An 18,308-nucleotide genomic window follows, 5' to 3' on the forward strand; every position below is an offset into this window, starting at 1 on the left:
TTAAGGTATCATGGAGAAAGCCACCGCAGGAAAGAGCTACCACCCATAGGACTGAGTGAACAAAGGGACTGCAGTGGCATTATTGAAACGTAAAACCTCGGTGGGGGCGCTACGGAGCTGAAACTCAGCCCTCTGAGGAGGGGGCATGTGATTGCTAGTACTGATGTTTCTCATCTTGGAAAAGAGGCCATGCAGAGTTGGGAACACGGAGCTCTGAGAAGGGGGCACCTGTTTGCTGGAATTAATGTCTTTGATGATGGACGGCATGATGCAGCTGTTTCTGTGAGCACTGAAAAAACTGTCAACTGGATTCAGCTGCTGTGATGAGAATAAACTGATGCTTTTGAGGTAAAGTGCTGCTAGGGGATGTCCACTGGAAGCGCAAGTCCATAAGCAGCCCACAGGAAGGGAACAGGAAGAAGCAGGCCCCTCTGCCTCCCCTATCCCTGTGGTCTCCTGCAGGTGCCCACTATTACCAAAGCCTAATAGAGAGTCAGATGACAAAGCAAAAATGTGGTTTGTGAAGTTCCAGCTCCAGCATCACAAAAAAGATACAGAAGGGTGAGTTTGGTACTGAGAGAAAATAGCATAATGACTGGCACATGGCCTTAAGAGATAAACTACAGATAGAACAGAGAATACCCTTTCAAGGAACCCTCCCAGGAAACCTGTTGACTTTTCTGTAAACATCTTACGTGCTCTCTCTTCTAATATGTTATCCACGATTCAAGGAAGAGTGGGGAAAGTTTGTTAAAGGTACTTGTTTTACCAATGACCCCCAAAACAATAGTGTCCACCTTTAATGCAAGTTCATCTTTCTCTTACAAAATAAATTACAATGGCTCAGTGATAATTGTTCACATAAATTTTGAGGAGTCACTATCACTTATATTTGTAATCTGGGCATGGATTAAAATATTAAAATGATCAGAAATCTGAGTGATGATCTGTAATCCCTTAGTGAGCTGAAGCAATCAGGGTATTTGATACCAGCTCTTTTTATCTTATTTGTATACCTAACAGGATGGAATAATCATCCAAAAATACATGGATGACAGGTATTTTGATAGCAAAAATATAATAAATTTGTCTGTCTGGAATTAAGATCAAAGCATATGGTATTGTATAGGACTTTGCTTACTATAAATTGGATTAATTCTTACAATTTGTGAATTGCCAAGAAGCATTTAATTTGGGAAATGTTATAATATATCAAAATTTAGTGAAAAGCAAACAATTATTTCTGTCATCTTCATGCCTACTGAATTGTTGGTTTGATAATCCAGAGAGACAGCAGACCTGTGGAGGGGAGAACTAAAAACCTAACTCTTTAAAATAAGTCTTTGTCTCTATCTTGCTTAAAACAAACAGCTTCCCAATGAAGCAATTCTAATCTGATTACATAGGCTTGATCTTGAACCTACATTTAGAAAGAACTCATTACATCAACAGAGATTAATGGAATTAGAAATGGATTTCACAGAGATTATTTAAGTAATAATCTATAGATTTATAATTAACAGCGTTTTTCTTTTAATTTCCCACTGAGGGAAAATTTATCCATGTATATTTATCAACATAGAGTGCTAATATTGTTCAAAGTACTTCTTACCTATTAACATCCCAGATTTTGCTAGTTGTATCCAATGAGGAGGAAGCCACAAAATCACCACAGGAGTGCCATGTGCAGGACCATACTGCATGGGTGTGTCCTTCGAAGGTCAAAATGCAATTGCCTTTAGACAGGTCCCATAATTTAATTGTAGTGTCACCACTTGAAGTAGCCAACTTGTTGCCACTATTTGCAAAAACATAAAAAGGTAATCTGTTAAAAAAATCAATTTGCAGTTAATTTATTCTTATGAATGGTTGCATTCTGTGAATAACTTGTGTGTGTGTTTGTCTGAGTTATTTTTACTTTTAAGGACATATTTTTATGCCTGAATCTTATTATCTTATTTGAGTCTGCACAATTTGATACTTTCTTATATTGTTTAGTAATTCAAATTGATTAGAGAACTGCTGTTGCACAGTTTCTGTATTAATTCTATAGTCTTCCAGATTCATCCACTAAATAGTACTTTTTTAACACATACGTTGATTTCAGGGCTATGTTAGGCTCTGTGGTTGATATAGCCTCAGAATGATGAAAATTTAGACGTGGGCTAAGACAATTTCAAAAACGTAATACAGCGCTTCCCTGGTGGTGCATGGTTGAGAGTCCGCCTGCCGATGCAGGGGACATGGGCTCGTGCCCCGGTCCAGGAAGATCCCACATGCTGTGGAGCGGCTGGGCCCGTGAGCCATGGCTGCTGAGCCTGCGCGTCCGGAACCTGTGCTCCACAGCGGGACAGGCCACAACAGTGAGACGCCCACGTATCGCAAACAACAACAACAACAACAAAAATGTAATACAATATAAAACAGTAGGTCAGCTTTGTTTATGTTTGTATTAATTAAATGCTGCAGGAGTGCAGCTTGCATGATGAAGAAATATGTGAATCAGAAATGAGAGGGCTTTGGAGCTACATCTTGAGAGATGAAAGATTTTGAAGAGCTGGGTGGTTAAGAATGAGTCATTGGATTTTCCATTTGAGTCATTAGTAGATGTTAAAAAAGCAGTGGCTTTCAAGTGGTGGACCCAAAAACAAGTTTAAGAAGTGAGTGGGTGTCCATGATGTGAAAAGAAACATCTAGGTTTTTTGGTAAAATATCAACTGCAAGAAAATTTCAATGCCATCATCTTCTCCACATCCTACAGCATTGTCTGCTCCTTCTATGTGTTCTCTTAGTAACTTTTCTCTCACTGAATATAATGAACTGCTTATCTGCCTCCTTCCCTGTGTTTTTGATGGGGAACTGTTTTCCTCTCTCTGTTTCTACAGCATCAAGCATTATGATTAACCAACTGAAGTGCTCATTAAATGCTTTCAGAATGAATAAATATATGAATGAATGAAGTGATGTTATAAATGAAGAAGAAAAGTTGCCCAAAATTTCTAAGACCTTAATGGCAGTTGCATCAAGACAAGCATTTTGCTTGCTTGCTTTTACTTGCTTACTTTTATGCTGAGAGAATTAAACTTTTATGAGCAGCAACCACTGGAGAGGAAGGCTCAAAGAAGTTGCCAGAAAAGCAGATTATAGCGTGAAGACATTCGCATTAAAGTGATACAAGGATATTTATTTCTTTTTCAAATTAGCAGATTTTAAAAATTACTAAAAAAAAGTACTATATAAGGGTAGTCCTTTACTAATAGGTAGATATTAAAAATTGTCCTTTGCTTTGCAGCTGTTGTTTATCTGTGCATGTTTGCCATTAAAATTTTTACATTTTAATATTAAAAACTGAACAATACATTTGTCTAAAGATACCACATTATAACATCACATTGAGGGTTATAGCTTCAAAATATGAATCTGGGTAGGGGCTGGGGGGGGACAGAGACATTCAGTCCATGACAGTGTATAAGTTAAAAATAAGGATGATAGAAAAAAAGAATATATTTTCCTGGTCAAAATCTCAGAAAATAATGACATAAAATGGGATACAGGCAACACTCAAAGAATTAAAAGTTGACAATTTACAGAAACTGGAAATTTAAGATGTAGAACCACAGATTCTGGAAGAAAAATGTATACCAAGTGGAATAAACAGTGTAAACAAAAAGAAATCTTCACTTAGATAAATTTTAGTCAACTGCAGAGCACCATAGGCAACAATATAAGTAATTAGAAAAATAAGGAGAAGAGAAAAAAAGAGAAGGAAACGTTATTTATTTACATAGTGCTTAACACATGCTAGAAACTCTACTAAACACATTATATACATTTGATCCTCACAAGCATCTAATAGTTTGGGCAGCTTTATTATCTTCAAAACACTTAACACAGAGCTAGTAAGTGGCAGATCTGGAATTTCTTCAAAGAGCCAAGAGAAAATCAGGTTACTTTAGAATTATCAAAAGTTTCTCTCAAGACTGGAAAATAAAAATATCCTCAGCTAAACAATGCAGTTCTCCCCTATAGGAACTACTAAGAATGTATTTCAAGGGGCAAAAAAAAAAAAAAAAAAAAAAAAAAAAACAGATCCTAGAAGGAAGATCTGAAATGAAGGAAGGGTGAGCAAAGAATCTGGTAAACATGTCAGTATATCCAAACACATATAACATCAATAGTGCTTGAAGAAATTTAAACAAGAAAACAACAGTAATATTGGCAATAATATTCCTGTGGAAGATACTACATTGATAAATTTTAAACTTTATGAAGTCAAGTCTGCGTGGTAAAATGTTAAGGTTAACCACTAAAAGAACAAGAATAGAATACATAACTTCTAGACCAGTACAAAAAATGAGAAATAGGCTTTTTTTTTAATATCCAAAATAAAGCAAGAAAGGAGAAATACAGCACTAGAATAAGTGGTAGGAATAGAAAACAAACAAGAAAAGACAGAAAAAAATTGAAACATAATAATATCAGTAAATACAAACGACCTAAACAGGAAGTTAAAAGACAAAGATTTTTCAGTTTGGCTAAAAATGAACAAGTTCAGCTACATAATGTTTACATGAGGCACACTAAACTCCTTAGGACATAAAAAGGTCAGAAGTTAAAAAAAAAAAAAAGATACCTAGCCTAAAAGGAACGGAAAAAAAAGATGAAGTAGCTCTATTAATATCAGACAAAAAAGACCTTAGGGCAAAAATGTGTTTTTAGGGATAAAAATAGTCCCTATGTAAATAAATAAAATGTTTCACTCCTAAGAAGATTTTTCAACTAAATTATATAAAAATACTGAATGCATCTTAACTGATAAAAGTGACAATGTTAGCACCATAAAAACAAAAATGACCAATCTACTGTCAAAGTGAAAGATTTATGCACCTCTCTCAATTTATTTTCTAATTCAAAATTCAAAAAGATATGGAATCTTTTAGGAATAAAAATGACAACCTTAATGACCGTATATAAAAGCCTTTGCCAAATAACTAGTGACTATACATTCTTCTCAAGTATATATGGAACAATTATAAAAACAGACAATATAGAAAGCCATAAAGCAAGTCTTAACAAACTGAACATATTTGTTATCATAGAGGTTATATTTTTCTCATCACAATTCAATTGTTATAAATGAATAACAAAATCATATATTTTTAAAACCTGTATATATGTGAATTTTAATACAGTTTTAAATAACTTACATATCAAAGAAGAAATAACAGTGGATATTTAAAAATAATTAGAACTAAATGAAAACACAACATATTAAAACTATGAAGGTGAAATCAAAATAGAATTTTAAAGGCAACTTAATTTCTTGACCTCCTAATAATGAAAAGAATGCAGCCTCCAAATTGTCCTGCTAAACATGAGACTTTAAGTTTAGAAAAAATATGCTATCAACTATGAAAATGGAAGATCAATAAAGACCAAAGTGGATCTTTAAAAAAACTAAAATAAATATATCCCTGATAAGGATGAAAAAAAAGGAAAGAAAAACATCCCTCAATATGACAATCTATTAAGCCATACACTAAAGAGATTTTACAAAGGTATAAAGTAGTGTCATTCTGCTCATTTTTCTTGAAAATTATATTTATTTTTCACAAAAAAGGTTATATAAGCATGAGTTTTTTGCAGCTTATGAACAGCTTACAAATAAATCATATCAAATTTGGTTAGGTCAAGCCAATTTATACTTTACAAACAGTAAGCAAGAATTATCATCTGTTTTTATAAATACTTTATATTCTCTGTAATTGCTTTATTCCTTATTTTTCCATATTCTTTGTACAAATTATTGACTTTTTCAGACTTTAGCACATAACTGCAGAAATATTAGAGTTTGTTACTGTCAAAAATGACTTCAGTTTTGAGAATTAAATATATTATAGCTTCCATATTGATGCTAATTACCTGTTTTTACAGAAATGTGCTAATGTGCTTCATTAGAAAGAGGTGGAACAGGAAGAAATTAATGCCTCTTGTGTCACAAAATAGGAAGTGGAGAGAGTAGAAACAAGATGTGGTTGGCTTCTCGCTCTGGCTCTGCTAGACGACCTACGTGACCTTGGACAGGCCATTTCACATTTACATTTAACACTTGTGAAATTCATTGTCTTTATTTGAAAATATGGATGATATGTTCTGCTCAGTATAATTTAAAGTGTTGTTCTGAAGATCAAATCAAAGAACTTTTATAACAGCACATTTTTAATTCCAGGTATCACTCAAACTTGCGATTATTTTTTTAAAAAGATGCTCTTGTGATCTCTAGTTCAGTTTTTTTTTAAAACAAAATTCACATTTTATTTAGGTTGAAATAAACTATACAAAATTGATTTTCTTCACCAAAAATAACAGCAATATTTTCTATATTATTCCTAGATAAACCACAAAACACTTATTTTTGTAGGTTTTCTAGGTTTTGCTTGTAAATGAAGATGAGGCAGTAGATAGAGTCATGGAAAAAGACAGAAGAAAACAGACAAATCAGTTGTCAGTATCCATGGTCTCTGATCCTGTCCTGACCATGAAACAGTAGTGTTCAACATATACCTGTCAAAAAGCTTATGAAGATGTAGGCTCAATAAAGGAATGTAAACAGCAACAATCAGATGTGGAACAACAATGGCAGGCTCTTCCATTCAAACTTTAACTATAACTTGTTCCTTCAACTTCATTTGATAAAGACAAAATCTACACTGAAATCCTTGTGTGGTGAGCTCACACGTTTCTCTTACAGTCTGATCATTTTAACGGTCCCTTACAGATTTTTAATAGCATACTTAAATTTCTACTATTCAAAGGTCAGTCATGAGCTTCATTGTAATGTTTTATATAATGTATTCCTTCCTCCCATACCTCCTCAAAATTTATTTCTTCAAAGAACTGATAACTAGGTACCTGACAATTGGATCCACAGTGACAAATGTTATATCTAAAATGACTTAACTAATACAATTTCAAAGTGCCATTAGCAGAGATCACACAGAGTGTAACATGGTACTTTCAATGCTATCTTCTGGAAGAACAGTTAGGTCTCCAAAGCATGGGACTTCAAACAGGCCATTTAAACAGGCAGATTATCAATGACTAATGTACTCAATGGGAGGCCTACAGGTCAAGATATTCAGTGATTAAGTAGCCTACGTACACCTTACAAATTTTCTGTAACATATTTTCAAATTTCCTACAGATTTTTTCAAATATCAAATATAAGAGAAAGCCTATTTTAAAAGTCTCTTAGGTATTTTCAATGGTTTCTGAATTATCTGTAGGAAGCTCTGACTTACTTGTATAGAGTTTGATATATGTATCCACCATTAAATCCAAATCGTGTTTTATATCAAAATTTATGTTAAGCAAAGCCAAGTTACTTGACCTTTGGTCTGTCAAAGTGTTCCTCAGGTATGCTTTGAGACGCTTTCATCCATTTTCATAGCATTCATTCTCAACCTTCATCACAGGAAGAATACACAGGACCTTCAGCAATGCATAAACATTAGGAAAAAACTTGATGTCTGGCAGATGAAGGGCTTCATAAATAGTGGATGGAAGTTCTATATCTTTCCCTCTGTGTTTCCACTTGATTCTCCAACAATGCAGCTCAGCAGAGAGTATGTCAGGATTAGGTAAATCACTTCTGTACATGTCAGCATGATATGCTCCTCTGATGTATTGAATTTAAGCTGTCCCATGACAGAGGGTACCAGAGATAAGCATTTAAGAGCTTTGAGGTGTTGTTCTGAGAATATATCTTTCAGTTCCTGAATAATGTGTTACACTGTTGGAACACTTAGAGTCTCTTTATAGTAACTCTCAGAGGTTAGCTGAGATTCCAGGTTACTGTGCTGAGCTCTGCTAAATTTCCCTGGGAGTTTCATCTGAATATCAAGTTTGGCTGCCAAATTTGTGGCTTCCTCAAACCAAAATTCATGATAAACTTCGATATTTTCCATCACTTCATTTAGTGAATGCAGCACTGCAGTCAAACTACTGGCTGCAAAGAAGACATCAGAAGTTTGCCCCTGAAGATTTTTCCCAAAGGCTCTTGTAAAAGATAGAACATTTTTAAGAACAACAATGGTAACGATGAAATCAAAATCTGTTACTGCACTACAGAGTACAAATGCTCGGCCAACTATACAGTCATTCCATCTAACATTTGTGTCACTATTTATACCATCTAAACATAAAACAAGTGCTTGTAGGAGGTCCACTAAGATTTCAACAGCATCATGCCTGCCTGCCCACTGAGAATGGCAAATTTCCTTCAGTTCTTTGCCCCTTTCTTCATTGTTCTGAAATAGGACAGAAATTACATTGTCAAGTTCTAAAAGCAGTTGTGGCGATCGATGGAAAAAAGAACAAACTTCCTCAATTGTTCCTAACGTGACAGATACTCCCATAACAGGCACTGATTTTGCCAACCACATATTTAAGGCACAGGAAGAGCAGAGTGTGTAGATAGCTTGGGGATATTTCTCTAAAAGTCTAGAAGCAACAACTTTCATTTTGGAAGAAAATCCACTGGACACAATGTAAGCCTGGCCACGACAGTACTCCATGTTTAATCCCCACTTCTCAGTTATCGTAGTGTGAAATTTCACAGCCAAAATCTCTGCATCAGCTTCCTAAGGCAGGAAGCCCACAAATTCCTCTCTCAGGTTGTGAGCTTCGTCAGCAAACCTCACCAACACAGGCAGGTGCTCTTCCCCTGCTATGTCCACCACATCGTCGGTGACGATGGAAAAGAAGTGAGAGTCTCTCACTTCGCTGAGAGTTTCTTCCCGAATGCAGCTCTCACAGATCTCTAGCATCTGTTTCTGCTGTGTTTTTGAACAGAACAATGCGTTAACTGCTGTTTTCTCAAAGCGCTTTCTCAGAACCTCTTCACCAGAATTGATCCGGCACTCCAGCAGTGCTTGAAAGTTATCAGGAGTAAAGAGACCTTCTGGGATTTCATCAGCTTCATGTCCATCCAGAGGTATGTTCTGTTTTCCCATAAGAATCAAAATTTCAAATAAAGATTTTAAGTATTCTTTGTTTTCCTTCTCTTCAAGGGTTAAAGGTAAAATGTCTTCATCCTGCTCTTCACCCCCTTTTTCTGCACTGGGGTTCTGAGCATTGCTGTTGTTTATTTCCTTATGTTTTGGGTCCTGTTCAGAAGTTTCATCAATTTTTTTCTGTTTCAGTGTCCTGATTTCATCTTCACTCAATTCTTTTATTCGTTTTCTGTGTCTACTGTGTGGATTATTCAAATGGCTGGTAAGATCAAATATTGTTGGTATTGCATTATCTCGAAGAACTGTCCTATAAGGACTCTCCCAATGACTTCACAAGTATCTGCTTCAATTAATTTTGAGAAATAAAATAACCCAATCATTCTTTAGTTTTCTGATGCCTCCGCAAAATGTATAGTTCTACAGATCATAGAAGTCTCAAAGTGTTTGGCACACAATCGATAATGTTTATTTAGTTGATCAGGTGTTTTATCTTCTAAGTCTGCTCTCCTACAATTCTCCACCCACTTCTGGCATCTGGCTGGATCCCGCGGGAACATGAAAAAGGCCAGGTCTGACTGCGTGCTCTTCCGCGTGCAGTTGGGGACCACGCAGAAGTTCGGCATCGTCGTCTGTCCGCCTCCTCAGGGCAGCCCGCCCGCCCGTCCGGGCCGGGGAGCTCTAGTTCAGTTTTTATGTGAAATTGTTTACTCACATTTCCATAAATAGTGGAATGAGATCCAATTACTACCATTATATTGTAGTCTCATCTACCTGTGTCTATCTACTCAACAGGACTATGTGAATTTGTAAAAGGACTATCAGTCACAGTGTTCTCAATTACCACAGAATACGCATGTATTATTTTATGTAGCAGAATAACATACAACCAAAATCTAAATAAACTATTTTCTTCCTCTGTGTTTGTATAGGTAAAAGATCTAATTTTGGTTTCACTGAGCTCATAAAATGATGACATTCGGAAAGCTCACATTTAGAATTTAGATTACTTGAAAAACATTGTCACATTTGAGATACATTTTTACTGTCCCGTTTGTGAGAGTCCCCCAAACTTTAAACAAAAAGTTAAAAGGGCTTAATGCTTTCATACAAGTTACTTTAAACCCTTACTTAGTCTTCGATACAGAGCTGCTTGGCTGCATTAGGGCTGGGTGTTGAGGGCACTGTGAAAGAGGAAAGTAAGATTTAAGTACAAGTCCACACAGAGAATGGTCTTGGTTGGTTTTCTGAAGTAAAGGGTGCCCATGTCCAAATGTTATTGCCTTCACTCCCAAGTGATACACTCTTTTTTGTGTAGGAAACTGGAATCAACCAAGAATCACAAACAAAGCAAACACAGAAGACAGCATTATATGCAGATATTACAGACTCCAGCAGAATCAGAGAGGCAGGATTGAACATTCAGGAAAGAATAGGCTTTCCCTGGCTGGATGCAAAACTACTGTCCTTTCTTGGGAGGGTAGATTGCTTGGAGCTCCAGGTTCACCTCTGTCAACTGAGAAACTTCAATGGGATTCTCAGCTCAACCGTGGTTTACACAGGAAAGGCAAGATGCTGGCAAGTAGACTCCCCTGTAACTGTCATACAGCATTTATAAGATATACTATTTATCAGTAATAATAAATGCACGAATGATATACATAATAAATGCATGAATGATATACATAATAAGGAAGGAGAGAGTTCAATGGAAATATATCTGTGTTAATAGAAACATAGCCTATATCATTTAGGGCTGTATGAACAAGTTTACATATAGCAAGACATCTTGGTACAGAGGAAAGAAAAATAGAGAATTATGAAACTACTAACATGTTACTAGTTATTTTTATTCTGTTTTATCCTTTGTATGTACGTTATTGTTTTAGGTTGTAGAAGCAGAAGAATAGAAATTGGTAGGTTAGTTTATGAAACTTTATGTGAAGATTATGAATAATGGTGTCATCTTGGAAATAAGACAGAGATGCCCCCAGAATGCCTTCAAACTTTCAAGTATCAATTTAAATTTGGTGAATTATATATTTTATTATGTAGTTTTCTTATTGCATCCAACATGCTTCTCTGAGTATTCTCCAGTTGTCATTCAAATAGGTGTATGTATATGACATATTTGTGAAAAACATAACCTTGGGTAATTAAATGTCTCATTCTTTTTTTTTTTTTTTTTTTTTTTTTGCGGCACGCGGGCCTCTCACCGTTGTGGCCTCTCCCGTTGTGGAGCACAGGCTCCAGACACACAGGCTCAGCAGCCATGGATCACAGGCCCAGCCGCTCCGCGGCATGTGGGATCTTCCCGGACCGGGGCACGAACCCGTGTCCCCTGCATCGGCAGGCAGACTCTCAACCACTGTGCCACCAGGGAAGCCCTCTCATTCTTTTTTAAATTAAGTTTCTATGCATACCTTAGGTTTTGTCTAGAAAAAATTATTTTCAGGGTATTAAATCTAAATTTTTTCAACTACCTCAAGACCTCCACATTTGATATTTTCTTTCTTTTTTTTTCCTTTCTTTTGGTCCAATGTTCTAGGTAGAACAGAATACAAAGTACAGGGTACAGGCCCTGAGAAGGGCATGACTTGTTCAAGAAGCTGAAAGGTCAGTGTGGGGGGAGGTGGGGGAGGCGGGAGGTAGAGGAGTTGGGGAGTGGAATGGATGGGAGGGGGTAGTGAAGATGTAGAAATGGAGACTTGAGAAGTAGGAGGATCCAGGCCACTCAGGGCCTTATTGGCAACAGTGATGTGGGTATTTGGAATTTAGCCTAAGTGCTAAGAGATTTCAAGACACAGGAGACTCATTCATCCATTTCACAGTTGGTCACATGCTCCAGTCACTACCAGACAACTCAGTCCAGCATCCCTCCATGCTTTTCAAACACACCAACCATGCTCCCCTCTGCACACACTTCCTCTGAAGCTAGGATGCCACCCCCCTTGGATATTCCCATGGGTTGGTCCATGACTTCAGTTAAAAACCTTTTCTTTAATTTCACCTTATCATGGAGGACATCTCTGACAATTCCACTGAAAATACTGTATCATCTCAGTTTTTTGCTTCTCCTTTTTCCCCTTCACTGTTTATTTCTCTATAGCACTTATCACCATCTATTAAGCTATATATCACTTATTTCATTTATTGTCTCTCTCTGCCAATAGAATGTAACAGGTATGAGGGCAGGAACTATTTTCTACTCTCTACCATATCCCCAATGCCTAGCTTTCTGCTTAGCATGTAGGGACTGTCAATAAATAGCTGCTGAACAAATGACTCAGTGAATGAAACACAATCACGAATATGACAATGTCGCTGAATCCCTGTTTTTAGTGGATAATTCTTGAGGTTTATAAATACAAAGAACAACGTAGGCAAATGGATCCTAATGCCCCATTTTACCACGGGATATCTTATTTGGGTATTTATTTTCTCAAAGAAGCTTTATTTCATGGCATAATAAATTATTTCCTTCTGAATTTTGCCTGAGTTATTATATATAAAATTTCAGACCATGTTGAAAACATTATCATACAGCCTCAGGAAAATAGCATTTCCCCCACCCACCTTATACCTTCTTTGGAAAGATGCAGGACATAAATAAATTCAGTGAATAAGTAATTAGCTCACTTTTAGTTGCCGAAATGATATATTTTCTATTTCTAGTGAAAAGTCAAAGAGTCTTTGAGTCTTTGGATCATCACAACAGGGATTTAATAAAGAGTCATGGTAGTGTAACAAATTCTAAGCATTAGGTCTGAATTACACCAGTAGCCTCCTAACTGCTTCTGCCCTCGTCCCTCTACAATCTTTTTTTTCAGTACAGAAGCCTAAAGGATCCTGTTCATGCTGCTCCTCTGCTCAAACCCTCCAATGGCTCCTCATCACCCAGAGTAAAGCCAAAATCCTAACTACAAAATAAGGCCCTACGCGATCCACCCATCACATGCCTAGTTACCACTAATTTTTTCTCATAACACTCTCCTCCTCCCTCTCTACTCTAGCTACACAAAGACTTTGCACCCACTGTTTTTTCTTCTGGGAATGTTCTTTCTCAGAAAACCAATGACTAGGTTCCTTCCCCATCTTCAGGACTTTGCAGAAAGACACATCAAGGAGGCCTATCTAAAATGCAACCTCAGGCTTCCCTGGTGGCGCAGCGGTTGGGGGTCCGCCTGCTGATGCGGGGGACACGGGTTCGTGCCCCGGTCCGGGGGGATCCCGCGTGCTGCAGAGCGGCTGGGCTCATGAGCCGTGGCCGCTGGACCTGCGCGTCCGGAGCCTGTGCTCCGTGGCGGGAGAGGCCGCGGCAGTGAGGGGCCCATGTGCCTCAGAAAAAATAAAAAATAAAATAAATAAAATAAAATAAAATGCAATCTCACCTCTGATACTAGGCTTCTTTCCTATTTTGTTTTGTCTTGTTTTCAGTAGAACTTACTATTAACTTACTGTGTATTTTGCTGATTTCTTTTGTCTATTATTTGTTCTCTTAAAGCCCTCACAGTTTCGTGGGCCTCTGCTTTACCTCGTTCTGTGTTGTTTAATATATTCACAGATAATGAATGCTTTTAAGTTGGATTCCACATCCTGTCTGACTCTAGTTCTTACAGAAACATATTACAGTTGGCCCTCTGTATTTGTGGGTTCCACACAGATTCCAACAACTGTGGATCCAAAATATTTGAAAAAAAAAACACTCCAGAAAGTTCCAAAAAGCAAAACTTGAATTTGCTGCATGTTGGCAACTATTTACATAGCATTTACATTGTATTAGGTATTATAAGTAATCTAGATATGATTTAAAGAATATAGGAAGATGTTCATAGGTTATATGTAAATACTGTGCCTTTTTATATTAGAGACTTGAGCATCTACAGATTTTGGTATCTGTGGGAGTCCTGTAACCAATCCCCCAGTAGATACAGAGGGACAATTATATTTACTAATAGCCTCAATCCTAACATCTTGCAATGGTGGGATTAAAATTAAAAATTTTATTTAAATTACCATCTCTCTGAGCCTAGAATGTGAAGACCCAGCTACTGCCCCTCTTCTCCCAAAGTTCCAGGAGATGCTTCATTTTCATTCAGACCAGGAACCAGGCCTCTTTCTCATATCACCAGAGTCAAGACCTCTGTATTTCCAAATATTTTGTCTATTTTTGGCCCAGTGTTCACATGGTCCATAGGACAGAGAAGCAACTCTTTATGAAGTATTTTTTTTCTTTGGCCACGTATAGCAGTCCTTCTCTATATTCAAATGTGACCTTGCACATCACTGAGTCTGCTTACATATGAGGAAATTTCTACAACCCAAATTCTCTAGTACTTGGGTCTCTTTCAACCAGTTCTATGCTATAATTAGATTATTGTGTTTTTTTTAAGTTCGTTAATTTATTCAATTACTTCTGAGGATCCTCTATTTACCAAGGATACAAAGGATATGAAGGATATAAAGTACACATATTTCTCAAATTCTTTACATTGTTTCTTGGATTAAATTGCAAGAGTTAGAAGTTTGTATATTCAGAGATCACTTTCTCCTCTTCCCCTTCACCACCACAGAATTGCTTTTACTGAGTTGTCTGTGGTTTTGGTCTACTGCACGAGAGTAAGGAAAGTTAAAAGGCACAGCACTATGAAAATTTGTATTATCGAAAGGTTATTGTTGAGGCTATTGTTCAATAGATTATATATTACACTAGAGTATCATATACTCTTAATATGGACCCAGTGTTGAAATGTCATTCAGGCCTTAATAGCAGGAGCCATTGCATTGCTGCTGAACAGCTTGAGGGGATTTCTCTTATTGACAATGAAAATTCCATGGCCAACTAGGTCTAATTTCTGTTGACTGTTAAAATACTTAGGCCCAAAAAGTTGAAGCCCTCCTTTAGCAATTAAAGAAAAGAACATTATATTATGGCTTTTATTAAGGAATGAATGTCCATATAGCCTAAACCTTTAATAGAAAGGATTTAAGGAAGAGTACATGCATTTTATGTATTAACTTGACTCCTGGCTTCATGTTATTTTACCTATTCTAAATTATCCTTCACCCTAATTATCTCTCAAAAACATAATCTTCTTATGGTTGCAATTTTTCTACATTCCTTTTGAAAATGCATGATATGAAATATAATGCAAAAATCTCAAAATGTACTATGCACTGGGGATCTAAAGATAATTGAAATAAACTTTGCCTTCAAGGACCTCATGGTCTAACAGCTTACACAAATATATAACCAATTATAATATTTTCATAAATAATTTAATATATAATATACAGAATACAGTGACAGAGGACAGAGAAGGGTGTAATCAGTTTTCTACTTGGGAGATGGTCATGAAGTCTTTAAAAAGGCAAACATTTGAACAGTATCTATATGTATAAGCAGGTGTCCACAAGGTGAAAATAGGAAAGAAAAAAGAATGAGTGTTCAGCATGTGTAAACTGTGGGATATTCAGAGATTGTTAAGTATTTTGCTTTCAGGAAGAGAAGAGTAATGGAAAAAATTGTCTAAATAGATAAAAAATGGTCATATAACAAAAGATCCTTCCTACATCCTTAAAGAGTTTTCATCTGTAGGCTATGAGGAGAAATGAAAGGGTTTTAAGCGGAGTTGGAAAAGCAGTCAGATAACAAGTTTAAGATGATAACTCTGGGAGCATGACAAAAACCAGATTGCTGGGGGAAGAGCAGAAAAGATGTTAGAGAATTGATAGTGATTTCCCATAGAGGCTGGCACTTGATTATAGAACTTAATTATTTTGAGATCTATGCTTTGTATAATTATAGTCATTCCCACATTCTGGTAAATGATTCTCAAGATAAAGTCTCAGTCTAACACTTGTGTTGTCCACTTAGCTAAAAGATTGTTCCAAGTCTAAACTGTAATAATGAGGATATGCCATTTTTCCAGTGGAAAGCCCCTCTGTGATGATGCTGCTTCATTACCTTACCTTCTTTTGACCTCTGATCTGAGTCAGTAAAAATCCTGAAATGCAGAATTTTTCAATGGACTCTTCTCTGACTTTCAGGAATACATGGTAACGAAAATATGCAGGTGTGATGCTGAGTTCAAGTCTTTGGAGGACTAATCTGGCGAAAATATTCAAGGTCAACAGAGGCAGTACACGTATTTCATCACCTGAAGCAAATGACTAAATATAGAATGAAATACTTTCTTAGCAGCTTCTGCTTTGGCACCAAGAGTTGTTGCACAAAGCTGCAATAAGATAAGAAATGTAGTAAAGAGGATTGCTTTCCACAGACATGTGAAAATTCTAACTGAAATAATATTTTTGAAATAATTATTCTCCACATCCAGTTTGGAAAGTACAATTAGAAAACGATTTTCCTCGCATTTCTGGGAAGGAACATTCAACCTTGGAATAAGGTTTTCTCATGATCCACATCTGCCAAAGCCACACTTGCTGAAATCCTTACAATGAATACAAATGAGCAGGATATTTCTGTTGTTCCAGAAGAAGCAGTGCCTTTGTTTCTGGTACAAAATAAGATGTTTTCCATAATTAGCAGTATTATAGGGACAATTAAGATATAGTCAAAACTAGCTTGATGAAAGTGAATTCATGTATCATGGAATTCTAGAATCTCCAGGCTGGAAGACTCCTTAAATCCATCTAATCCACTCACACATCCCTCATTTTAATTATTTCTATTAATTTTATATTATTTTTTTGCCCAGCCTCTATTTAAAACTTCTGGTAACAGGAAACTCAGATTATTTGGTCTTGAGCAGCTCTGTTAAAAAGTCTTCTTCCCCCCACCCCTTATGAAAGTTAGTAATAATCCTTGGCATCATTCAGAATTCAAATAATTTCACTTTTACTCAATAGCTTTCAGAGTAGAGGACGAAATCTATCATGCCCTAGGATGACATGCTATTCACCTTCTTTATCACCCAAATATTCTTCTCCATGCCTCTTCCACTTTAGAGGTACACAGGGATAAGAAGCTGTACAGCTACTCTACCTTGACTCAAATTGGTCTATTTCTATTGAATAAAGAATGTATTTCCATTATTCTATTCCAATCTTGCATCCTATCTCTTTAAATCTTGGTAATAAATTTAAGATCATATATATTTCCACATAATTAAAATATGTGGTTCACTTTGCTTATTTCCCATTCGCTGAGGCATTAGATAGTCTTATTATTTTATTACTTCTCATGTTTCACATACAAGTTGCTATTTTTATTTCCATGACAGATGTTTGCTTTTTTTTTTTTTAAATAACCAGGCTCATATTGAGGTTGAAGTTCTCTTGATAATATCAGTTTGTTTCAGGATAAACAAACCTGTTTCTAATATTCTGAGCTATACTGCATTTCTACCTGGGAACCCAATTGAGCATTTCGGTTTGTAAAACCACTTTTCAGAAATCCAAACTCTATTAACTTAAATCATGTACAAAGCAGGCTGTTCACCAATCTTGTCCCTCCATCCCTGCAAGTGTGATAAGGGAAAGAAGTAACTGTAACAGCACATGTATCCCCAAGTTCTCTAATTTCCAGTCAAAGATCTCATAATCCCCAAAATGTTTTGCTGATCTTTCTGGGAGTGTCATCTGTTCCACCATAAAATCAGTGGTGTGGATAAGGGAACATAAATATGATCTCAGGAAATTTTCCATCACATTTCTCATAAACACTGGAAAAACAGCACAAATTTCACCTGAATCTGCCAAGCCTTCACAGATCAGATATTCTTCGCCAGGGCTGTACCATTTACCAAGGAATTAACAATAAGCAGGATACATATTAGTTTATTTTCTCTGTGAATTCTGCACCTCAAATTTTATAAGTAAAAAAATCCTTTAGGTGTATTAAATTTCATACTCAATAGCTCTTGAGTGTTCTGGAAATAGGTTGAACTAGAATATTAGCAGAAGTTAGACTCTTATATTCTAATCACATCTTTGCCATTTAAAAGCCGAGTTGCTTATGAAATAAACAGTCTTTCTGGAGACTAGTATTCTCATCTGTAAAAGGAAGAAATAATACCTTTCTACTGTGACTCCCTAGTATGGATTAAACTAAGGATGTTTGCCAAAATATAACCCACAAAGTAGTTGTGGGCACTAAGAAGTAAACTTTGTGTATCTCTGTATAATACTCTTTAAGGAGTTGTCACTTGCATGGGTCACACTGATTTAAAGAAATAATAATAATAATAAAAAGTAAATCAGGGGAAGGAAAGGCATTGTTTTTTAGAAGGATCTTCTTGCTATCTCCCAGGAAGTCAGCTTTTTCTTGCAGAT

The 18,308-nt window shown here is 36.3% G+C and overlaps 2 protein-coding genes across 2 annotated transcripts in view; both read right to left on the reverse strand.

Annotated features, from left to right (window-relative positions):
- SPAG16 (sperm associated antigen 16) overlaps positions 1–18,308 on the reverse strand; it is an 887,252-nt gene that overhangs the window by 416,082 nt on the left and 452,862 nt on the right. The window contains exon 12 of the mRNA XM_060106744.1: positions 1,613–1,798. Within this exon, the coding sequence (XP_059962727.1) occupies positions 1,613–1,798 (186 nt within the window). The remainder of the gene's footprint in view (positions 1–1,612; positions 1,799–18,308) is intronic.
- LOC132495180 (52 kDa repressor of the inhibitor of the protein kinase-like) lies at positions 7,239–9,637 on the reverse strand. Its single transcript, XM_060106878.1, is given in 3 exon segments — positions 7,239–7,668; positions 7,671–9,332; positions 9,419–9,637. Coding segments are annotated over 3 exon segments (2,298 nt in total). The 3' UTR covers positions 7,239–7,251.

The sequence above is a fragment of the Mesoplodon densirostris genome, chromosome 8, assembly GCF_025265405.1.
Source record: "Mesoplodon densirostris isolate mMesDen1 chromosome 8, mMesDen1 primary haplotype, whole genome shotgun sequence".
In the NCBI taxonomy this organism is placed as follows: Eukaryota; Metazoa; Chordata; class Mammalia; order Artiodactyla; family Ziphiidae; genus Mesoplodon; species Mesoplodon densirostris.